The sequence below is a fragment of the Pocillopora damicornis genome, chromosome 1 (assembly GCF_964200805.1).
Source record: "Pocillopora damicornis chromosome 1, jaPocDami1.2, whole genome shotgun sequence".
Taxonomy (NCBI): domain Eukaryota; kingdom Metazoa; phylum Cnidaria; class Anthozoa; order Scleractinia; family Pocilloporidae; genus Pocillopora; species Pocillopora damicornis.
Genome location: NC_142670.1, coordinates 4,083,486 through 4,098,399, shown reverse-complemented (window position 1 = coordinate 4,098,399; position 14,914 = coordinate 4,083,486). Strand labels below are relative to the sequence as shown.

The window sequence follows — 14,914 nt, the reverse complement described above, 5'->3', positions numbered from 1 at the left end:
CTTCCCAAATCTTTCCCCTTATCACGGAGCTCATTAATTCACAACATTTCTTTGACTCGTGCAACAACGTTTTGCTTTTCTTATTGAATATTTTTGTAAAGATGCTCTGTAGTAACAGAGAATGATAATAATAATAATAATAATAATAATAATAATAATAATGATAATAATAAACCTCTGCTTAAAACATCTTGACAAACCGTAATATTTATTTATTATATTTCTCTTGTTTTTTCCTATATACCTGACTTAAACTGCTTGCTCTTTTTTGTACGTATAACTTTCCAGTACTTAATATATTATCTTAAAAAAAAAGAAATATGAAATACAAATGTACCAAAGAAAATAAAATAATATATAAAATCCATCATCGTTTTCAGAGAAATCTATTTACAAAAAAAATCACTGCTACCATTTGCCTCTCTATGTTAGCCAGATAACATAATTCCCTTTTCAGAAACCAGCATGAAAATCTACAATTTTTTTTGTTTTGTTTTAAATACTTTGTGTGCTTCTTCGCTTAACACTCTATCACAGTCTACGTGTTTAATAAAGCTTAGCACAGAATTTAGGGCAGTTTCCATTAGAGGAGTAATATTATGACTCAACAAAAATTAAAAACCAACTAAAAGAACAACGACACCCAGATACAGACTATATCATTCTGTGGTAATAAACGAGGGAGACCCCTACAATTTTTTTAACTTTACCCCGAACTGTAGAAGATATCCGTAAAGAGCGAACAGTCTTCTTCCTTCTAGGCAAGTTTCAAAGTTTTACACTGGAACGTCAAAGTTGACGCTTCCAAGAATCACAACAGACGCCGTGAAATGGCGGCCTTGGCGGCGGTACTTGACAAGAGATGGGTTGCGTAGGAGAGTCACAGCTAGGAACCAGCGGTTGACAGCCTTTTGAGACATGTGCGGCTGAAGGGGATTCCTACTAATGCCTAAAAGATAAAGAGAGAGACACGGCAATATAAGCTGCGTTTGGTAGGTTTGATCGATATCTGGAAGGACTTTGTTTGTTTACCCTCTTTGGTCTTTTTGTGTCAGCCGTAACCATTCTCAAACACCACAGAATTCCATAATTATTTCACAACTCGATCGCTGCCTGTGTATAAACGTAAATAGATTCATGAAGCTGCAGGAAAAGCTAATGCCCATGCTTATTGTATTATTCCGTCACAATCTGACGATTTTGAGTATAGCTCGCTTCGTCTAACTGCAGCTTTTTTATTGCAAACGTTTTGTTTTTGTCTAAGATGATTTTTTTATTTTTTATTTTTTTTTTGCACAATACATGAAAAATTAATGAAGAATTAACAATTGGAATTCTTCTCGTTTTTTCTTACAACATAAACTTTGCCCTCAGAATCGCATTACTTTACTAGATTAGTAATTGTTAACTTTCGGTGTCTTGATCATCCTTCTCCTTTCGAAGAAGCTACTTACTTAGCAATGGAACTGTACAATATCGGCTTTTACTACATGTATCACGTCTCTTATACAATTTTTCGACGAAATAAAGTTCATTTTAACTGCGGATGAAAATCAAGCAAATAAATAATTTACCCAAGTTGACTGCATTTGAAGGAAGTACTAAAAAGAAGCTTGAAAAAATCCGGGCCTCAGCAGTTTCGAATCCATGCCTCCCCAATACTCACTGGGCTGTACTACTAACACTTGGGCTACCAAGCCTCGCTCCCAACGTGAGCTCTCAATGGGAGGCATAAGTTCGAATCCCGTGGGGAGCTGAATTCTTTTCGGGCTCTTTTTCTGCAATTCCTTAAATTGCAGTCCACTTACGAGGGTGATTTCTTTGCTTACCTGCTACAAAGAAGTAATAAAACTACTCACTTTTAAAAGCTTAAGACCTGTAAGGTAATTTTATGATATTTCTGTAATCAGTCTCTTAAAGAAATAACAGAAATAACTAGTCCTGCAAAGGGGAATCAGTCAGTTTGATATCGATAGATACAAGAGAATTAGGGACCATCGCATGCGATAAGGGAAGGGAGCAGAAAAAACTGTTGAGATTTTGCCCTTCTCTACCCCTGTAAGGCATTTTTATTAGCTATGCCATTTGCTTTATTTTCAGGAGCTACACATATATGGAGAGCATGCATCTAAGCTGTCAAAGTTGTGATGTGCACTTGTATTTGAAGAAAACTACGTAGATTTCACTTTTCGAACTGCTAGATTCCTCTGAGCTCTTGGCTTTTATCTTTTCGCAATCCTGGATGATGCAATATCAAGCAGGTTGGTGATTGAATGAAGAAAAGTACCAACGAGGGGATTCTCTATCAGGGTTGATTGAATTAAATAAATAAATGTTCTTCCACTATCAGCTTTCGGCCCTCTTGGCGTTTTTCACAAAAATAAATGTTCAGATAAAAGATTCGACTAAACTGAAGATGGCTTAGAACGCAGTTTCGCTAAAAAAACGACTTCTAAACTTTGTTAAAATAGCCGACCATATGCGTTCGATTCTCTCGCTATTTTTGTCTTCGATCTCTTTTCATCTATTTGCATGGTAACTATGATTTCACCTGGGTAGCCCAGTAAAAGAATCCTTCCTGTGCCGTAAGATGTTCGGGATGTTGAATATGGTCAGAATCACTCAATTGACAGACCCTGAGTCCATTCTTGTCGGGTGGCCCGACATTCACAGACACACAATTACTTTCCATCAGGCACTCGTATCTACAGTCACCACTGAGTTCATTTCCCATTTTGAGCGTTATATTACGAAGTAAGTGACCTTGGAGAGCGAATCCGTTGTCTGGTTGTCCAAACCGTAGACTTCGACACCCGAGTCCTGCTGATAGGGGTACATGGGGAAAAAAAGCAGAAAAAGTAAAAAAACAACAACAACAAAAAAGTAAACAAATAACTCTTTAAATGATGTAGAAGTTAGGTAATGAAATAGTAAAGGAATCAACACTTACAATTATAAATTTAAAAAAATGAGAAAAACAAAATTGTTTTAACTGACCACCAGATTACAGCATTTTTTTGGTAAAATTTATTATAAGTTAATCTCAGCGAGAAGATAATTATTAAAAAAAGAGGCTAACATAAATAAAGACTGTATTATTTATTCTAACTTGAGGCTCAGAGAGATCTTTCACCGAAGAGAGATACGCAATGAGCTGTTGTAAGTTCAAGTAAACGTTAATTTTGTGTTATCAACTTAGCTTATATGTAAATTGACCTCCGTAAAGAGCTTTAAAGCTAACGTTACGAGCGTTAGCCCCTCATCTTTCGCCGTGACAAAGTGAGTGATATCCCTTATCGCATCATGAAAAAAGAAACCTATCTCTCTGCGATCCAACAATCTTGCTTTTTGAGAGGTGCCTCGTACGAGTTGCGAGACTTTTGCTGATCAAGCTTTTGCCTTTGCTGGTCCACCTCAGAGGAAAAAGCTTTCACAAGAGAATATCGATCAGTTGATATTCGCTTGGCTTCCAATGTTGATTAGAACGGCTCCGAACTTGGTTACTTTTCAGAAACAGTTTAAGACATGCTTATTCAAAAAAAAAAAAAATCTATGACATTCGGTCCCATCATATTCTGTAGGTCGTATTTTATATTTTGAAGTTTGATATCCTAACTTTCACTTTGTTTTAAACGGTAAAGTGCTGTCGAATATTTTATCATAAAAGTGACAGACAAATTCACTGTTATCATTGTAAACCAAATCATCATATAAAACCTCCCACTAACTCAGCACCACAGTTCCTTTCGAAAATTACCCCCCCCTTTTTTTTTTCAAATAAACTCTGTTTGACCAGATTTCTTAAGTACACAGATCCGTAAAAGTTTTTTACAAAGGTTGCCTTCTTTGGACCAAATTGACTCAACCGATGTAAACATCATGGAGGAGTCAATATTCACTGAATAATGTATTCCTTTGTAGAATTCTCTCTGAAATCCACCGATATCAGTTGACCAAGAAAATGTATTGAGTGAATACGTATTGTATGTAGTTGCAATATTTCGACGGAGTGGCACAGTTCTTCTCATAGCTGGTTTAAAACACTGACAATGCCAGACCACAACATAGTTAGTTATGTTCCCCACTCTCTGCGAGAAGTGCGTGGGTTCCCTAACGTCGTCTACTAACCTGCGCAGAGAGAATGGTGGGGAAGGTACAGAATAGAATGTCTAACCATTTGCGAATGTTATGGCAGAGGCAACAAATTCTCCCCAGTTATTTTAATATTCTGAGTGTTTGTCCGTTTTAGGGCTTGAAGATGTACACTCGAACTCACGCACGGCAGTCCGGCGTTCTACAACTTGAGTTAGTCAAGCACAGGCGCAATTTTATTAGTATTTGATTGAGTGTTTTATGATATTCTTAAAATAGGTGCGTTCTTCGGTGGAGCATCTTTTGTGAATCTGAAAAAATGCGTGTTTTTTGAGGTTTTTTGGTTGTTGTTGTTAATTTTACTTACCGCGATTTTTGGCTTCTACGGGTTTACACATCCAAGTTCCAAATAAAAGGACAAATTCAAAGAACAAAGGCAAAGCTGTAAAATACGCGTTCATGACTACTTTTGGGCGTAATTTCCCGAGGTGAAAAAATGGTCGATATAGGCAGAAATATACTTATCACCAACTGATTAGCAATTGGATCCTTGCAAAAAACGGCCACACGCAACTTATCAAATATTTATGTAATTCAAGCAAACTTTCTGTTACTCACGCTTTTTTGAAGAACACACAACCGTTTTTTTTAATAGTACATAGCTGATGCTATAAAACATGGGTACCTCTTCTGTGTACTTGATCTGTAGCTGTAAAAGTTTAATTACACGGTTCAACACTGCTTAGAGCTATCGTGTGTTTTGTGTTCTGTGTCCCTTATGTGTATGCATAATGGACAGATGTTTTTTTTTAAGTAAACACAGGAAAGGAAAAAATGAGTCGTGACATGATACGAGCAACTTCGCTTCGTTGAGTACAAATAATGGGCCAATCCAGTTAAAATATCAAGCGATCTTTGGAAATTTGGTTACTTTGCGCTGCGAAAAAAAAACTGTTTGAAATTGTATCAAAGAAGAAATGAAAATGGATTGAAAATCGCTCTTGGTTAACAGCCATCTGTTCACCAAGTATCAGCGGCAGACTACTACGGAGCGTTGTCGACATGTGATTGGGGTGGATGATGAAAAAAGAACTGTTGTTTGAAGTTCTGATTAAGCACCTTTGTCAAATACCTAAAGCTCATTCATGTCTTTGAGAGTTTGTCTTTAGGCATACTGTGTTTTCTACTGGCAATAAATCAATTATTCAAACAGTTGTCATTGATAATATGTCACTTTTGTATCTCAACATTGAATCGTTGTAAAACCTTGTTTGACAGGTTGACGTCTCATGTGCATGTCCGACGTGAGCGTAACACAAGACCTGAAAAAAAACCGCTTTTCGTTTCTATTTTTATTTTTTTTCGTCGTTGCCTTGTAGGAAATGGTCATAAAATTAATCAGCTGGATAAAAGTAACTTAGTGGACGGATTGGTGTGTGATATCGCTTGGTATATCTACTTGTTATTTTTATTTTGACTCGCCCTGCGGGATTGTAAATATACGGCACAATTTGTAAAAATACTTTGCAATGTTACACACAAAATGTCTTACAGGATATGTTTATCAACCATAAATTACGGAACAACAGCGAAAACATCATCGACAAAACTGGTCGTCAAGTTTAATAGCCGTTGTAGCATTTTTCGACAACCTCTGAAAAATTATAATGTATGTAATTACTAACTGAGGTCGGTCGGGCCGGGCAGAAAATAATTGGCTCTTAATTAGTCATAATAAAAGGAACTAAGTCAAACCACGATTGGGACGATAACGAGGAAGTGACAAAACAAAATATCTAATGGGCAGAAAAATGCCTCAGCGCGTGTGTTTTAAAACTTTATATGTCTCTTAGCCGTCCTGTGCAAAACAACATGTTGAAATCATCAAAAATTTGCATGGTCCTAGAACTTTAACCCCGACGTTAAATGATTAATGTTTTCCATGTTTAACTCATGGCTGCTCCAACACGTTTGACCGAATTGAGGTGGGCGCCTCAAGAGACGGTAAACACGTCCAGCCATTTGCAAACTTATAAATGAAGATGAAAATTCCAATCGATGTCTTCCTAAGCGTTGCCTCCCTGACATGCCTTCGGCCCCCATACGGCGATTTTATTCTTTTTTTTAAATAAGGCATCAGGATTACACGTTCCGAGGTTAAAGTTTACCTTCGCATGTTATTAAAAAGGGCAGCAGCCGAAGGGCTCGAGTAAAGGAAATTTTTATTCAAACATGTGATCAAACATATGAAATCTCTACACACACCATTACAACTTTGAATTATCTCTCTTTTCTATTCAAATCAATGGTATGTGCGGTCTTCCTAAGGCCGTAGCCGCATTTCATTGAAATTAATCGCCATTAATGGTTCATCTCTACGTTCTTTACGTTAGTGGTCAATAATTACAACTTATTCGATGGTTTCACGAATAACACGCGTGAATATTTTCCAATCCCCGTGTAGGGCGAGGGAAAACAGAAACTGTCCGTATTTTTTGCCTGTTCTTTAACGTAATTTCGTAGCATATCTTGTACGTTCCGTTGCCCTAATACGGTAAACTGCTAGTTTCCTTTCAGCAATGTTACGGTCACCTGACCATGCCCATCTGAGTTGTAACAACATTCATTCTGCTGATCTCTTCCCGAGTTAAACGATCCACCTCCACCCCCACAGGAATCGCTTACACCAGCCCCACTGCTTCCTCCAGAGTACCCCCCTCCACCGCCTACACCCCCTTTATATTGTGTACCTCCACCACCGCCACCAAAGCCGCCGAACATAATAGGCATTGAGGCCCTGCCCCCTTTCTCTCCGTTGAGAAAAGCGTTACCACCTTCGCTGCCATTTCCTAATACTCCTCCATATTCCAGTCCACTCCTTCCATCTGAGTAAAAACCTCCGCCACCGCCACCTGAACATCAAATAACAAATACCAGTGATATAAGTATAGGCAGTCAAACAAGTTCGGATTCAATTTGGTGTAAATAATCACGATTTCAGACTAAAGACCGCTAAAGTGAACTGTTCAGTTGGAAGCATCTTCGAATAAAATTCTAACGATAATTATAACTACATATTTTTTAATCGAAGTCTTCCCCTTGTTATCATTCAGATAACAATTTCCTCGATTGTGATTGGTTTGATAATTTCCTACTTTCCACTAATTCACTTGCCCAGTTGTTATTATTGGTCAGTTCAATAGGCCAATCACGTTCAAAGTTGTAGTTAAAATCAACCAATAACAACCTTGGACTCAATAACCATAAAATCAGTGTACAGACAAATGTTCTTTGTCTTTCATAACTTGGCCATTCTTCTTTTCTCGCTAATTGTAATTTTTGATTAATAAATCCCGATAAACAAAACAGACTCCCGCTGCCAGTCATCCGACTTTGTTATCACTCGTATGATTACAGACCGAATTGGACTCCACTCAGTCCCATTACCATTACTTATCGTCACGTTTTATTTATAATATAGACCCTGACCTGCTTTACAATCATCAACCGTCTGGGAACCATGTCCATTGCGCCCCCCCGACCATGATTTATAGCCAGGATTCCCCGTTGTGTTTGTACTGGCATCACATCCTGCATGTCTTGATTGCGGATCGATTACACCACCACCTCCTCCAGCAATTACCAAGCAGTCGTTTGTTTCTTTGACTACAAAAGATCCACCCCCTCCACTACTTGTGCGTTCACTCTTGCCCCCTCCTGGCCAACGAGAATTTGAATGATTTCTCCATTAATCAATACAAAAGTCCCGCTTATTCTTGCACCTCTTCCTCGATACTCGGCGTATATGCCGTCGCGCTGCTCATTGTAACCACCTGCGGCTCCAATTGCTTCTATTCTGTAGTGACCAGAATAAGGCACAGTCCAGAGTTTAATACCTCTCGACAAAGAAACTTGTCCATCGTGATCCTGACCTGCGTAATGATTGTCAAGTGATTTGGGACCAGTGCGTCCTGTTCTGTCCAGGTTTGTAAATACGGCGTTGAACCCTGAAATATGCAGAATAACTTATCTAATAATGTACATTACGTGCTTCTTATTGGCTAAAAACGAATGCATTCTCATGTCACGCGAGTGCAAAGTTGGAACTCGAGTGCAAAGCTGAAACACGAGTATAAATTGTAAACATTTCGTCTATCTCGATTTTCTGTGATGTTTTGTCGCATACATTATTAACAAGTAATGATATGATTTCTCTTGCAGTTTGGTGTACTAAGCGGTTTTGAATTTTTCAAAGACAACAAACTGCAATTGCTCTACGCGCTCGTGCAATTTTGTTGTCTTTCAAAAAAATTACTCGCGCTTATTAACATTAAATTGCATTCGAAATCATGTTATTAACTAAACAAAACCAATCTTGAGTGAGGAAACCTAGATGTCAGTTACCAAGGGTTAGATTTTACTAAGACCTCTCTCACTGTGTTAAAACTTGATGGGGTGAGATTGGGACAAGACCAGGCAGGAAACGGAGCTTTCAAGCCAGAAAATAACAGCCTTTTGGTTTCTATGGTCACAACACATTACAAAAGCCATTGACAAGATTTTTATGAAAAAGGAAAAGCCACTCTAATGCTAAGCAAATTGAGTACTTTGCTAGCGAAGTAGTCTTGGTATTTTATGAATATATTGAAAAGAAACGATACTCCCTTTTTATGATCTAAACTTTATCCTTACAGTAAGCTACTGATGTTATAAGCAAAGAAAAAAAAACAGATTTTTGACCTTTTTATACGTATAGGTAGTAACATGATTTCGATTGCATTTTGGTGTTGATAAACAGAAATAAAATTTTCAATGACAACAGATGTGCACGAGCCCTTAGGGCGGGTATAATTTGTTGTCTTTGAAAAATTTACAAGTGCTTAGTACACCAAGTTGCAAGAGAAATCAAGTTATTACTTGGTAATGAAGTACATGAAAAAAGCATCAGAAAAAGGCAAGATAGACGACGCTATTTATAATTTGCACTCGTATTAAATGAGAATGTACTCGTTTTTAGCCAATCATAAGCGTTTTATTTTCTCGTGTTCATTGTTAAATGTTACAACGGGCTCGCTTGCATCAATAACAACCGACTAATTAAAATTAATAATTTTTTCACGAGAATTGATTGCAAGTCGTGGCAATGCGTCAATTAAAAAATACACAATGTCAGCAATATTTAACTACAATAAAGTGTACGCTCTATTACTTTTTGAATTTTTTCTGTAAATTTCATTTCTCTCTCCTTCCCCCCATGTCACTGATGTTATCAAACTGCTTACCGATTCCAGGCAATATTGTTTGGAGGGAGAAGGGGGCTTTCAAGTTTCTTTTTTTCATATGAATTACATGATTTCTGTTGATCGGAGGGTTGTCGGCCACCGACAAATGGGTGCTGGGGAGGGGGTGGGGATCCGGAGGCGTGCGAACTACTTTTGCTACTTATCATAACTGACGTAACTTTTACCTTTTTCACATCCTTTTCCCTTAAAGCCGGATTGACAGACACATTTATAGTCCATAACCGTTATTCCAGGTTGGCATGTGCCTCCATTTAGACACGGACTGGTGTGGCACGCGCTCTGAAACCAAACCAAAAGTATAGCTTAATCAACTTTAATCATAAACATATTTTCTTTTTGATTTAGGTTGTTCTATTGGATTTTGATAGAAGTGCTTATAAAGAAGAAACAGACTGAGTACTATAATCATGGCTACACGCCGAAAAAAGGTGATCTCCATCTTAATGCTGTGATGTAATATACTGATGAAAAAATGATGATGTTGCATCAAATTTTTCTATGTATTTTTTTTCAATTTCATCAATTTTTCATTAAATTTTTCCAAATGAAATCTGTATTCACCCCCTCTTTAATATTGCTAAATTTCTTGGCTCTTCTCCATTGTCATTGCCCTGTTGTCTTCTACTTAAGATTGGATTTTCAAAACTGTCCATTATCTTAAATTATGTTGGAAAAGAGAGAAGAAAGGGTTTTTTCTTTAATGCTTCACTTTCGGGCCTCTTTTCCTAGTTTTGTTTTTTGATAACAGTTTACCGGCAAGGAGAACAAAGAACTGACTTCAAACTGCATGGCTTTTAAAATGTTTTCTTTGCGCTTTAACGACGCATAGAAACGTGACTTCAGTGCTGCGCCTGTACTCTGACAGATCACAGCAACATGAAGTCATTTCTGCTCCTGTACGCGAACAGATCCTGGCATCGACCACTAGCAGACCTGATCGTCTGAATTTGGTATAAATTTGCTTACCTTTGTGTTATTGAGCGGGTTGCTCCCCTCTCTGCCTCTATACGTGAATCCTTCCTCATTCTCAAGATCTCCTGGATCTTTTATGTGGTCAGAGTTACTCAGCTGGCAAAGAAATCTGCCTTTTAAGAGACCAATATTGATAGATACACAGGTATCCTCCATTATACATAGGTTTTTACAATGACTGTGCAGATGAATAGCAGCTTTGAAGGAGATATTCTTGATCACATGACCTTTGAGAGCATATCCATCAACTGTTGTAGTAAACTTCAGACGTCGACAAATACCTGATGATAAATTTGAAAGCAAAATCTTAAGGATTCTCTAAGAAAACCTGCATGATCATGCGAGGTAAGAAAAAGATGTCATTGCCCTAAAAATCTCTTAGTTTCTTTGTTACTTTAATCTTGAATATTGATGCTGCAAGTAGTATTGTATTAAAGTATTGAAAGTACTGTCAACAGCATAAGCATTATTACATTTGCAAGTAATGTTTGTATAACTAAGCGCAATGCTTTTCCACCTCCTCGTTGCTGCCGCTGTCGCAGTTTCCTTAAGGTCCCTGATGAACTACTTGTGTGGCAGGTTGGGTTGCGTGCATTGGCCGCGATAGGTTAACGTCAGCAGCTTCGGTCTTGCATGGAAACAAAGTATATCAATAAATCTATAAAGAGACTTATCGGAAGCCTCACGGTCGAGTATTGAATAAATTAAGCCAAGACTTAAGCTTGGAGATGATTAAGGACCAGTTTGTTTCCATGTAGTCCAAACATCATAAATGAATTTTAACCAAAGGAGAGTTGCAACTTTGGCGGGTGTAATTTCTATGTTTTTTTTTTTCTTTTTTTTGTTTAATATTTTTGCGTTATATAAATTTGATAGCATTTGTTCAAAGACGTGGAACCCTGAGCTTTTTGTGCGCTTCTCATATGTGCTTTAAATAAAAAAGGGTGTTAATCTTAAACACGATAGACCAGTGGAGGTTCGGTGGACAGGAGACACATCCTTCCACAGCAAATATCATTAATCATTTACAGTGAAAAACTACCCGAGACGGTCAACAATTTCCAAGCAAAAAATTGCGAAAAGCTAACCTCATTTTTTCGTTTTCATGTGGAATTATGATAATGTTTCTCTTTAGGCATTGCCCTTTTTCAAAATCTCATATGTAATTTTTTTTCCACACCGTAATATCAGAACAACAAATCAATCTTTATCACAATAAATTCATCAACAATGTAATATACGCTTTCAAGTCAAACGAGTTCTTTCAAGGCAACTTTTACCAGGACTTACGAAAACAAATTGGTATTTATCATACAATTTTCTTACCTTGGCTTGCATTCGTTTTACGAGTAAACCAAATTCCCAACAAAATGAAAGTAAAAGCGCAGAAATTTACCGGAAATGACCTGAGATTCATTTCAAGCATAGAATAGCACCTCATCTACACTTTGCTGCATACGCCTGGCTTATAAGTTAATATCAAAATTCAATTATTAATGATTATCAATATTTGCATCACTGGTACCTGGAAAAGCTCGCCTTTCAGTTATTGGTACTTGAAATTATTAAAATTTATTTGGCGTTTCTTTGCCAATGATGATAAGAACTGCCAGGGTTGTTGAGCACGTTCGTTTTTATTAATTACTAAGCTAAGGAAGGTTTTGTGGTAATTTTTAGAATGGCATAAGATTATATCACATGGTGAGAGGCTTACACTTTTTATACTTGATTGAACGAAAATGCAATAGGATTGGGTACTAAATAAATAATGAATTGTTTTTTGTACTTTTAAAGCATTGGCGACAGACCAAATAAAATATGAAAGTTCGGCGATGTAATTTCAAAGTGCTTTTTACATCAGTCTGGTTTTTTTTTTTTTGGATTATTATTATTATTCTATCTTGAACACCAACGCCATTTCAGTAATTCTTTTCAACATAGCTCTCATTTAAGTGTTGGGATGTCATCTCTGTGCCAGTTTGGATCGTTATGGATGGGAATGTTTAATTTGTTGACAAATAGTAAGCTAAATGAAAGCTTTAATCCACTACACCACCTTTCTCTTTAGTAGCAGCCTGGAGAAATTAGGAAGTTCAAATATCTTTTAATTTTTCATCATTTTTTACCACGTTTTGGATATTTTCCGATTGGGCAAACCAAAAAAAAAACACTAGTATTTATATTCCAACAGACGGAAATTTCCCAATTTTCGAGAATTCCACGTTATCCAGTCGAAGAAAATCAGATTTAATTTTTCCTTGTATTTTTAGTCGTATTCGCTATACAGTAACTTTTTGCGAACTTTGGCCTTATGTCATTCCTTTTCACTCATCCGTCGAATTACAGCTCACTTGGTCAACTTTTCCAAAAAAATTCATCAAGTTTTCAGGCCAACAAATCGCCCGCATCATTAATTAGGAAATTTCCTTCATTATGCTTTCGGTACCTGTGTTTCTCTTGTGGTGTAAAAACACCCAAGACTACTAAGTAATACTTCAGGTCTCGTTAGTTTTGGTTATATAATTAATGAATAACCCACATCTCTTACTCACCCGAGTTCCACTTGAGTACTGTAGGTTCAGGAGCGAGTATTTTTTTTCCGCTTTGATTCGCGGCTCAAGCGCGCGGCCTATAATCTGGTCATGGTTTCTACAATGTATTTAAAGATAACGGAACTACATTATCAAAATATAAAAAAAAAATGCAGTGCATGTGTGTTTGTTTTCTATCATCGCTAAATATCAGAATGAAGGGACATTGCACAACAAAAGATTATTCCGAAAGCTTTCTCACACCTTCCAGCCAAAAAGACGACATTTCCAGGGAAATAAACAATGAAAGATGATGTCCTTCAGGGAATGACACAGGTATACTCAAGAAAAAAGAACTCGGTGTGCTACAATTAGGAGTCGGACCTAGAACCGTCCGATTAGTACTTCAGATGCTCCTCCACTGAGTTGTAGGAGACTCGTGGCAGATCGTTTAACTGAGTCTATCATGACAAACTTCCTTCATGCTACTAGGAAAGGAATGTCGATTGTGACGTGAGAAAAGCCTGTTTTTATTCATGGTAATTTGATTTGAAATTTGAAAAAATCGATAAAATGAAGTAAATATAAGGAAGAAGTCGAACTGATAGAAGCAAGCGTTGGATGTGTCAGCAGGCCTGGTAGGAAAAAAACATCATTCGAACTAAGTAAAAAGAAAACGGACGTCACCAGGCTGTCTACATATGCACATAATTCTCGGAAACGATTTCGAATAAACTCTCTTTCTAGATATTTTTAAGTCTAGCGAAAAAGAAAAAGAAATGTGTACTAATGAAAAAAGTTAAGCAACCTTTTCACCGGTTTTATATGTTAAAACACACATACACATATGCAGATTTCTTATAAACCTGTAGTTCAAGCCTGCCATGACTTCAAAATTTTGATGTACACCTCAAAAGGAGAAGAAATAAATTTCAAGTTTCTATTATTCAGTTTAGGTTTGTCAGGTAAAATTGAGTCAAACAAAGAAATTTTCACAACTAATTTATTAGGTTAGCCTACCCAGAACAATCAACTTGATGTACAAATAAGACTAGGTATGTACTGATGACGTACAAAAGAACTATCTGTGGTAAGAGGGCAAGCTTTCCTTTCTTCATTTAAAAAAAATTCCCAAGGTTATCATCTTTCCACATGCTCAGTGAAGAGTGAGAGTGAGAGTGCAAGAGACTGATAGTGACTATGCTATTTGAGTAAATATCCAGAGAAGGATAAAAGGCAAGATATGGTCTGCACAACTTTCTTATTTTAATTTTATAACTTATCAAGCTAGGTCATTTATATTCTTGCTTTGTGCATTATGCGGATGTCAATTAATTTTACTTTCATGCAGGTCAAAGTAAAAACATGAATTAAAATAGCAGAGCCCACTTTAATTTTAGTCCTACTTGAAGAGGGATTTTTTCCTCTCCAGTTTCCCACCATTTAAAACTTACATATCTTGTGACCAATTCCTAATATCAATCTTTAGTTTGGGTATGAGTATTGATAAGAAACACCATGCATTAATGAAAGCCTGGGCGAGAGTATTTAATTCAATTCAAATAATAATATTACATGTTATAATGTGGCAACTTACACAGCAAAATTATAAATCAATCAATAATAAATCAATCAATCCCACAATTCCAAACCAGGAAATCAGGTAATTGACTAACTTGCTTCAACTTTTGAGGGCTTGAGGTACAAAGAAATAAATATGGTAAACAGTTACAATTAATACAAATTTGAAAGTTTAAAAGCTAAGAGATATACTTTACAAACATTAAATCCTATGCATTTTAGCAAAAAAGCATCAGTTACCACTATAACTTCTCCCAAACATTCATACTTACAGGAAATCATTAACTTTTGTCACTAGGTGGTACTGTACTCACAATAGTTCTACTGACACAAATGCATTTCTCTAAAGTTATCTCATGGCTTATGACTCTACAGGTCATGTGGATGGTTCCTGCTTGGAGACTGACATTTCAATTCCTTCAGCAAACTGTAATC

General features: G+C 36.8%; 4 protein-coding genes across 4 annotated transcripts in view; 1 reads left to right on the top strand and 3 right to left on the bottom strand.

Annotated features, from left to right (window-relative positions):
• The window catches only part of LOC149051380 (adhesion G protein-coupled receptor E3-like), a 494,984-nt gene that overhangs the window by 105,011 nt on the left and 375,059 nt on the right, over window positions 1–14,914 (bottom strand). The window lies entirely within an intron of this gene.
• The window catches only part of LOC149051401 (replication factor C subunit 1-like), a 165,723-nt gene that overhangs the window by 75,206 nt on the left and 75,603 nt on the right, over window positions 1–14,914 (top strand). The window lies entirely within an intron of this gene.
• Window positions 777–4,735, bottom strand: LOC149051405 (uncharacterized). The gene is made up of 4 exons (XM_089214196.1): window positions 4,460–4,735; window positions 2,552–2,820; window positions 1,667–1,832; window positions 777–949 (listed from the first exon to the last, which is right to left on the bottom strand). Exons 1-4 carry the CDS (start codon window positions 4,551–4,553, stop codon window positions 777–779), a joined length of 702 nt encoding a protein of 233 aa, XP_089070322.1. The 5' UTR covers window positions 4,554–4,735.
• On the bottom strand, window positions 6,655–13,529 carry LOC149051404 (uncharacterized). The gene is made up of 6 exons (XM_089214190.1): window positions 12,920–13,529; window positions 10,362–10,648; window positions 9,560–9,674; window positions 7,875–8,099; window positions 7,582–7,809; window positions 6,655–7,004 (listed from the first exon to the last, which is right to left on the bottom strand). Exons 2-6 carry the CDS (start codon window positions 10,521–10,523, stop codon window positions 6,655–6,657), a joined length of 1,080 nt encoding a protein of 359 aa, XP_089070316.1. The 5' UTR covers window positions 10,524–10,648; window positions 12,920–13,529.

Excerpts from the sequence above, each read along its gene's own strand:
- LOC149051405 (XM_089214196.1), bottom strand. The coding sequence starts at position 4,553 with ATGAACGCGTATTTTACAGCTTTGCCTTTGTTCTTTGAATTTGTCCTT. Across the intron at positions 2,821-4,459 it reads CGTAGAAGCCAAAAATCGCG|GACTCGGGTGTCGAAGTCTA; the intron begins GTAAGTAAAATT and ends CCCTATCAGCAG. Across the intron at positions 950-1,666 it reads AGTGTTAGTAGTACAGCCCA|GCATTAGTAGGAATCCCCTT; the intron begins GTGAGTATTGGG and ends TTTATCTTTTAG.
- LOC149051404 (XM_089214190.1), bottom strand. The coding sequence starts at position 10,523 with ATGGAGGATACCTGTGTATCTATCAATATTGGTCTCTTAAAAGGCAGA. Across the intron at positions 9,675-10,361 it reads ACCCGCTCAATAACACAAAG|AGCGCGTGCCACACCAGTCC; the intron begins GTAAGCAAATTT and ends GTTTGGTTTCAG. Across the intron at positions 7,810-7,874 it reads CGCCGAGTATCGAGGAAGAG|GAGGGGGCAAGAGTGAACGC; the intron begins GTGCAAGAATAA and ends CTCGTTGGCCAG.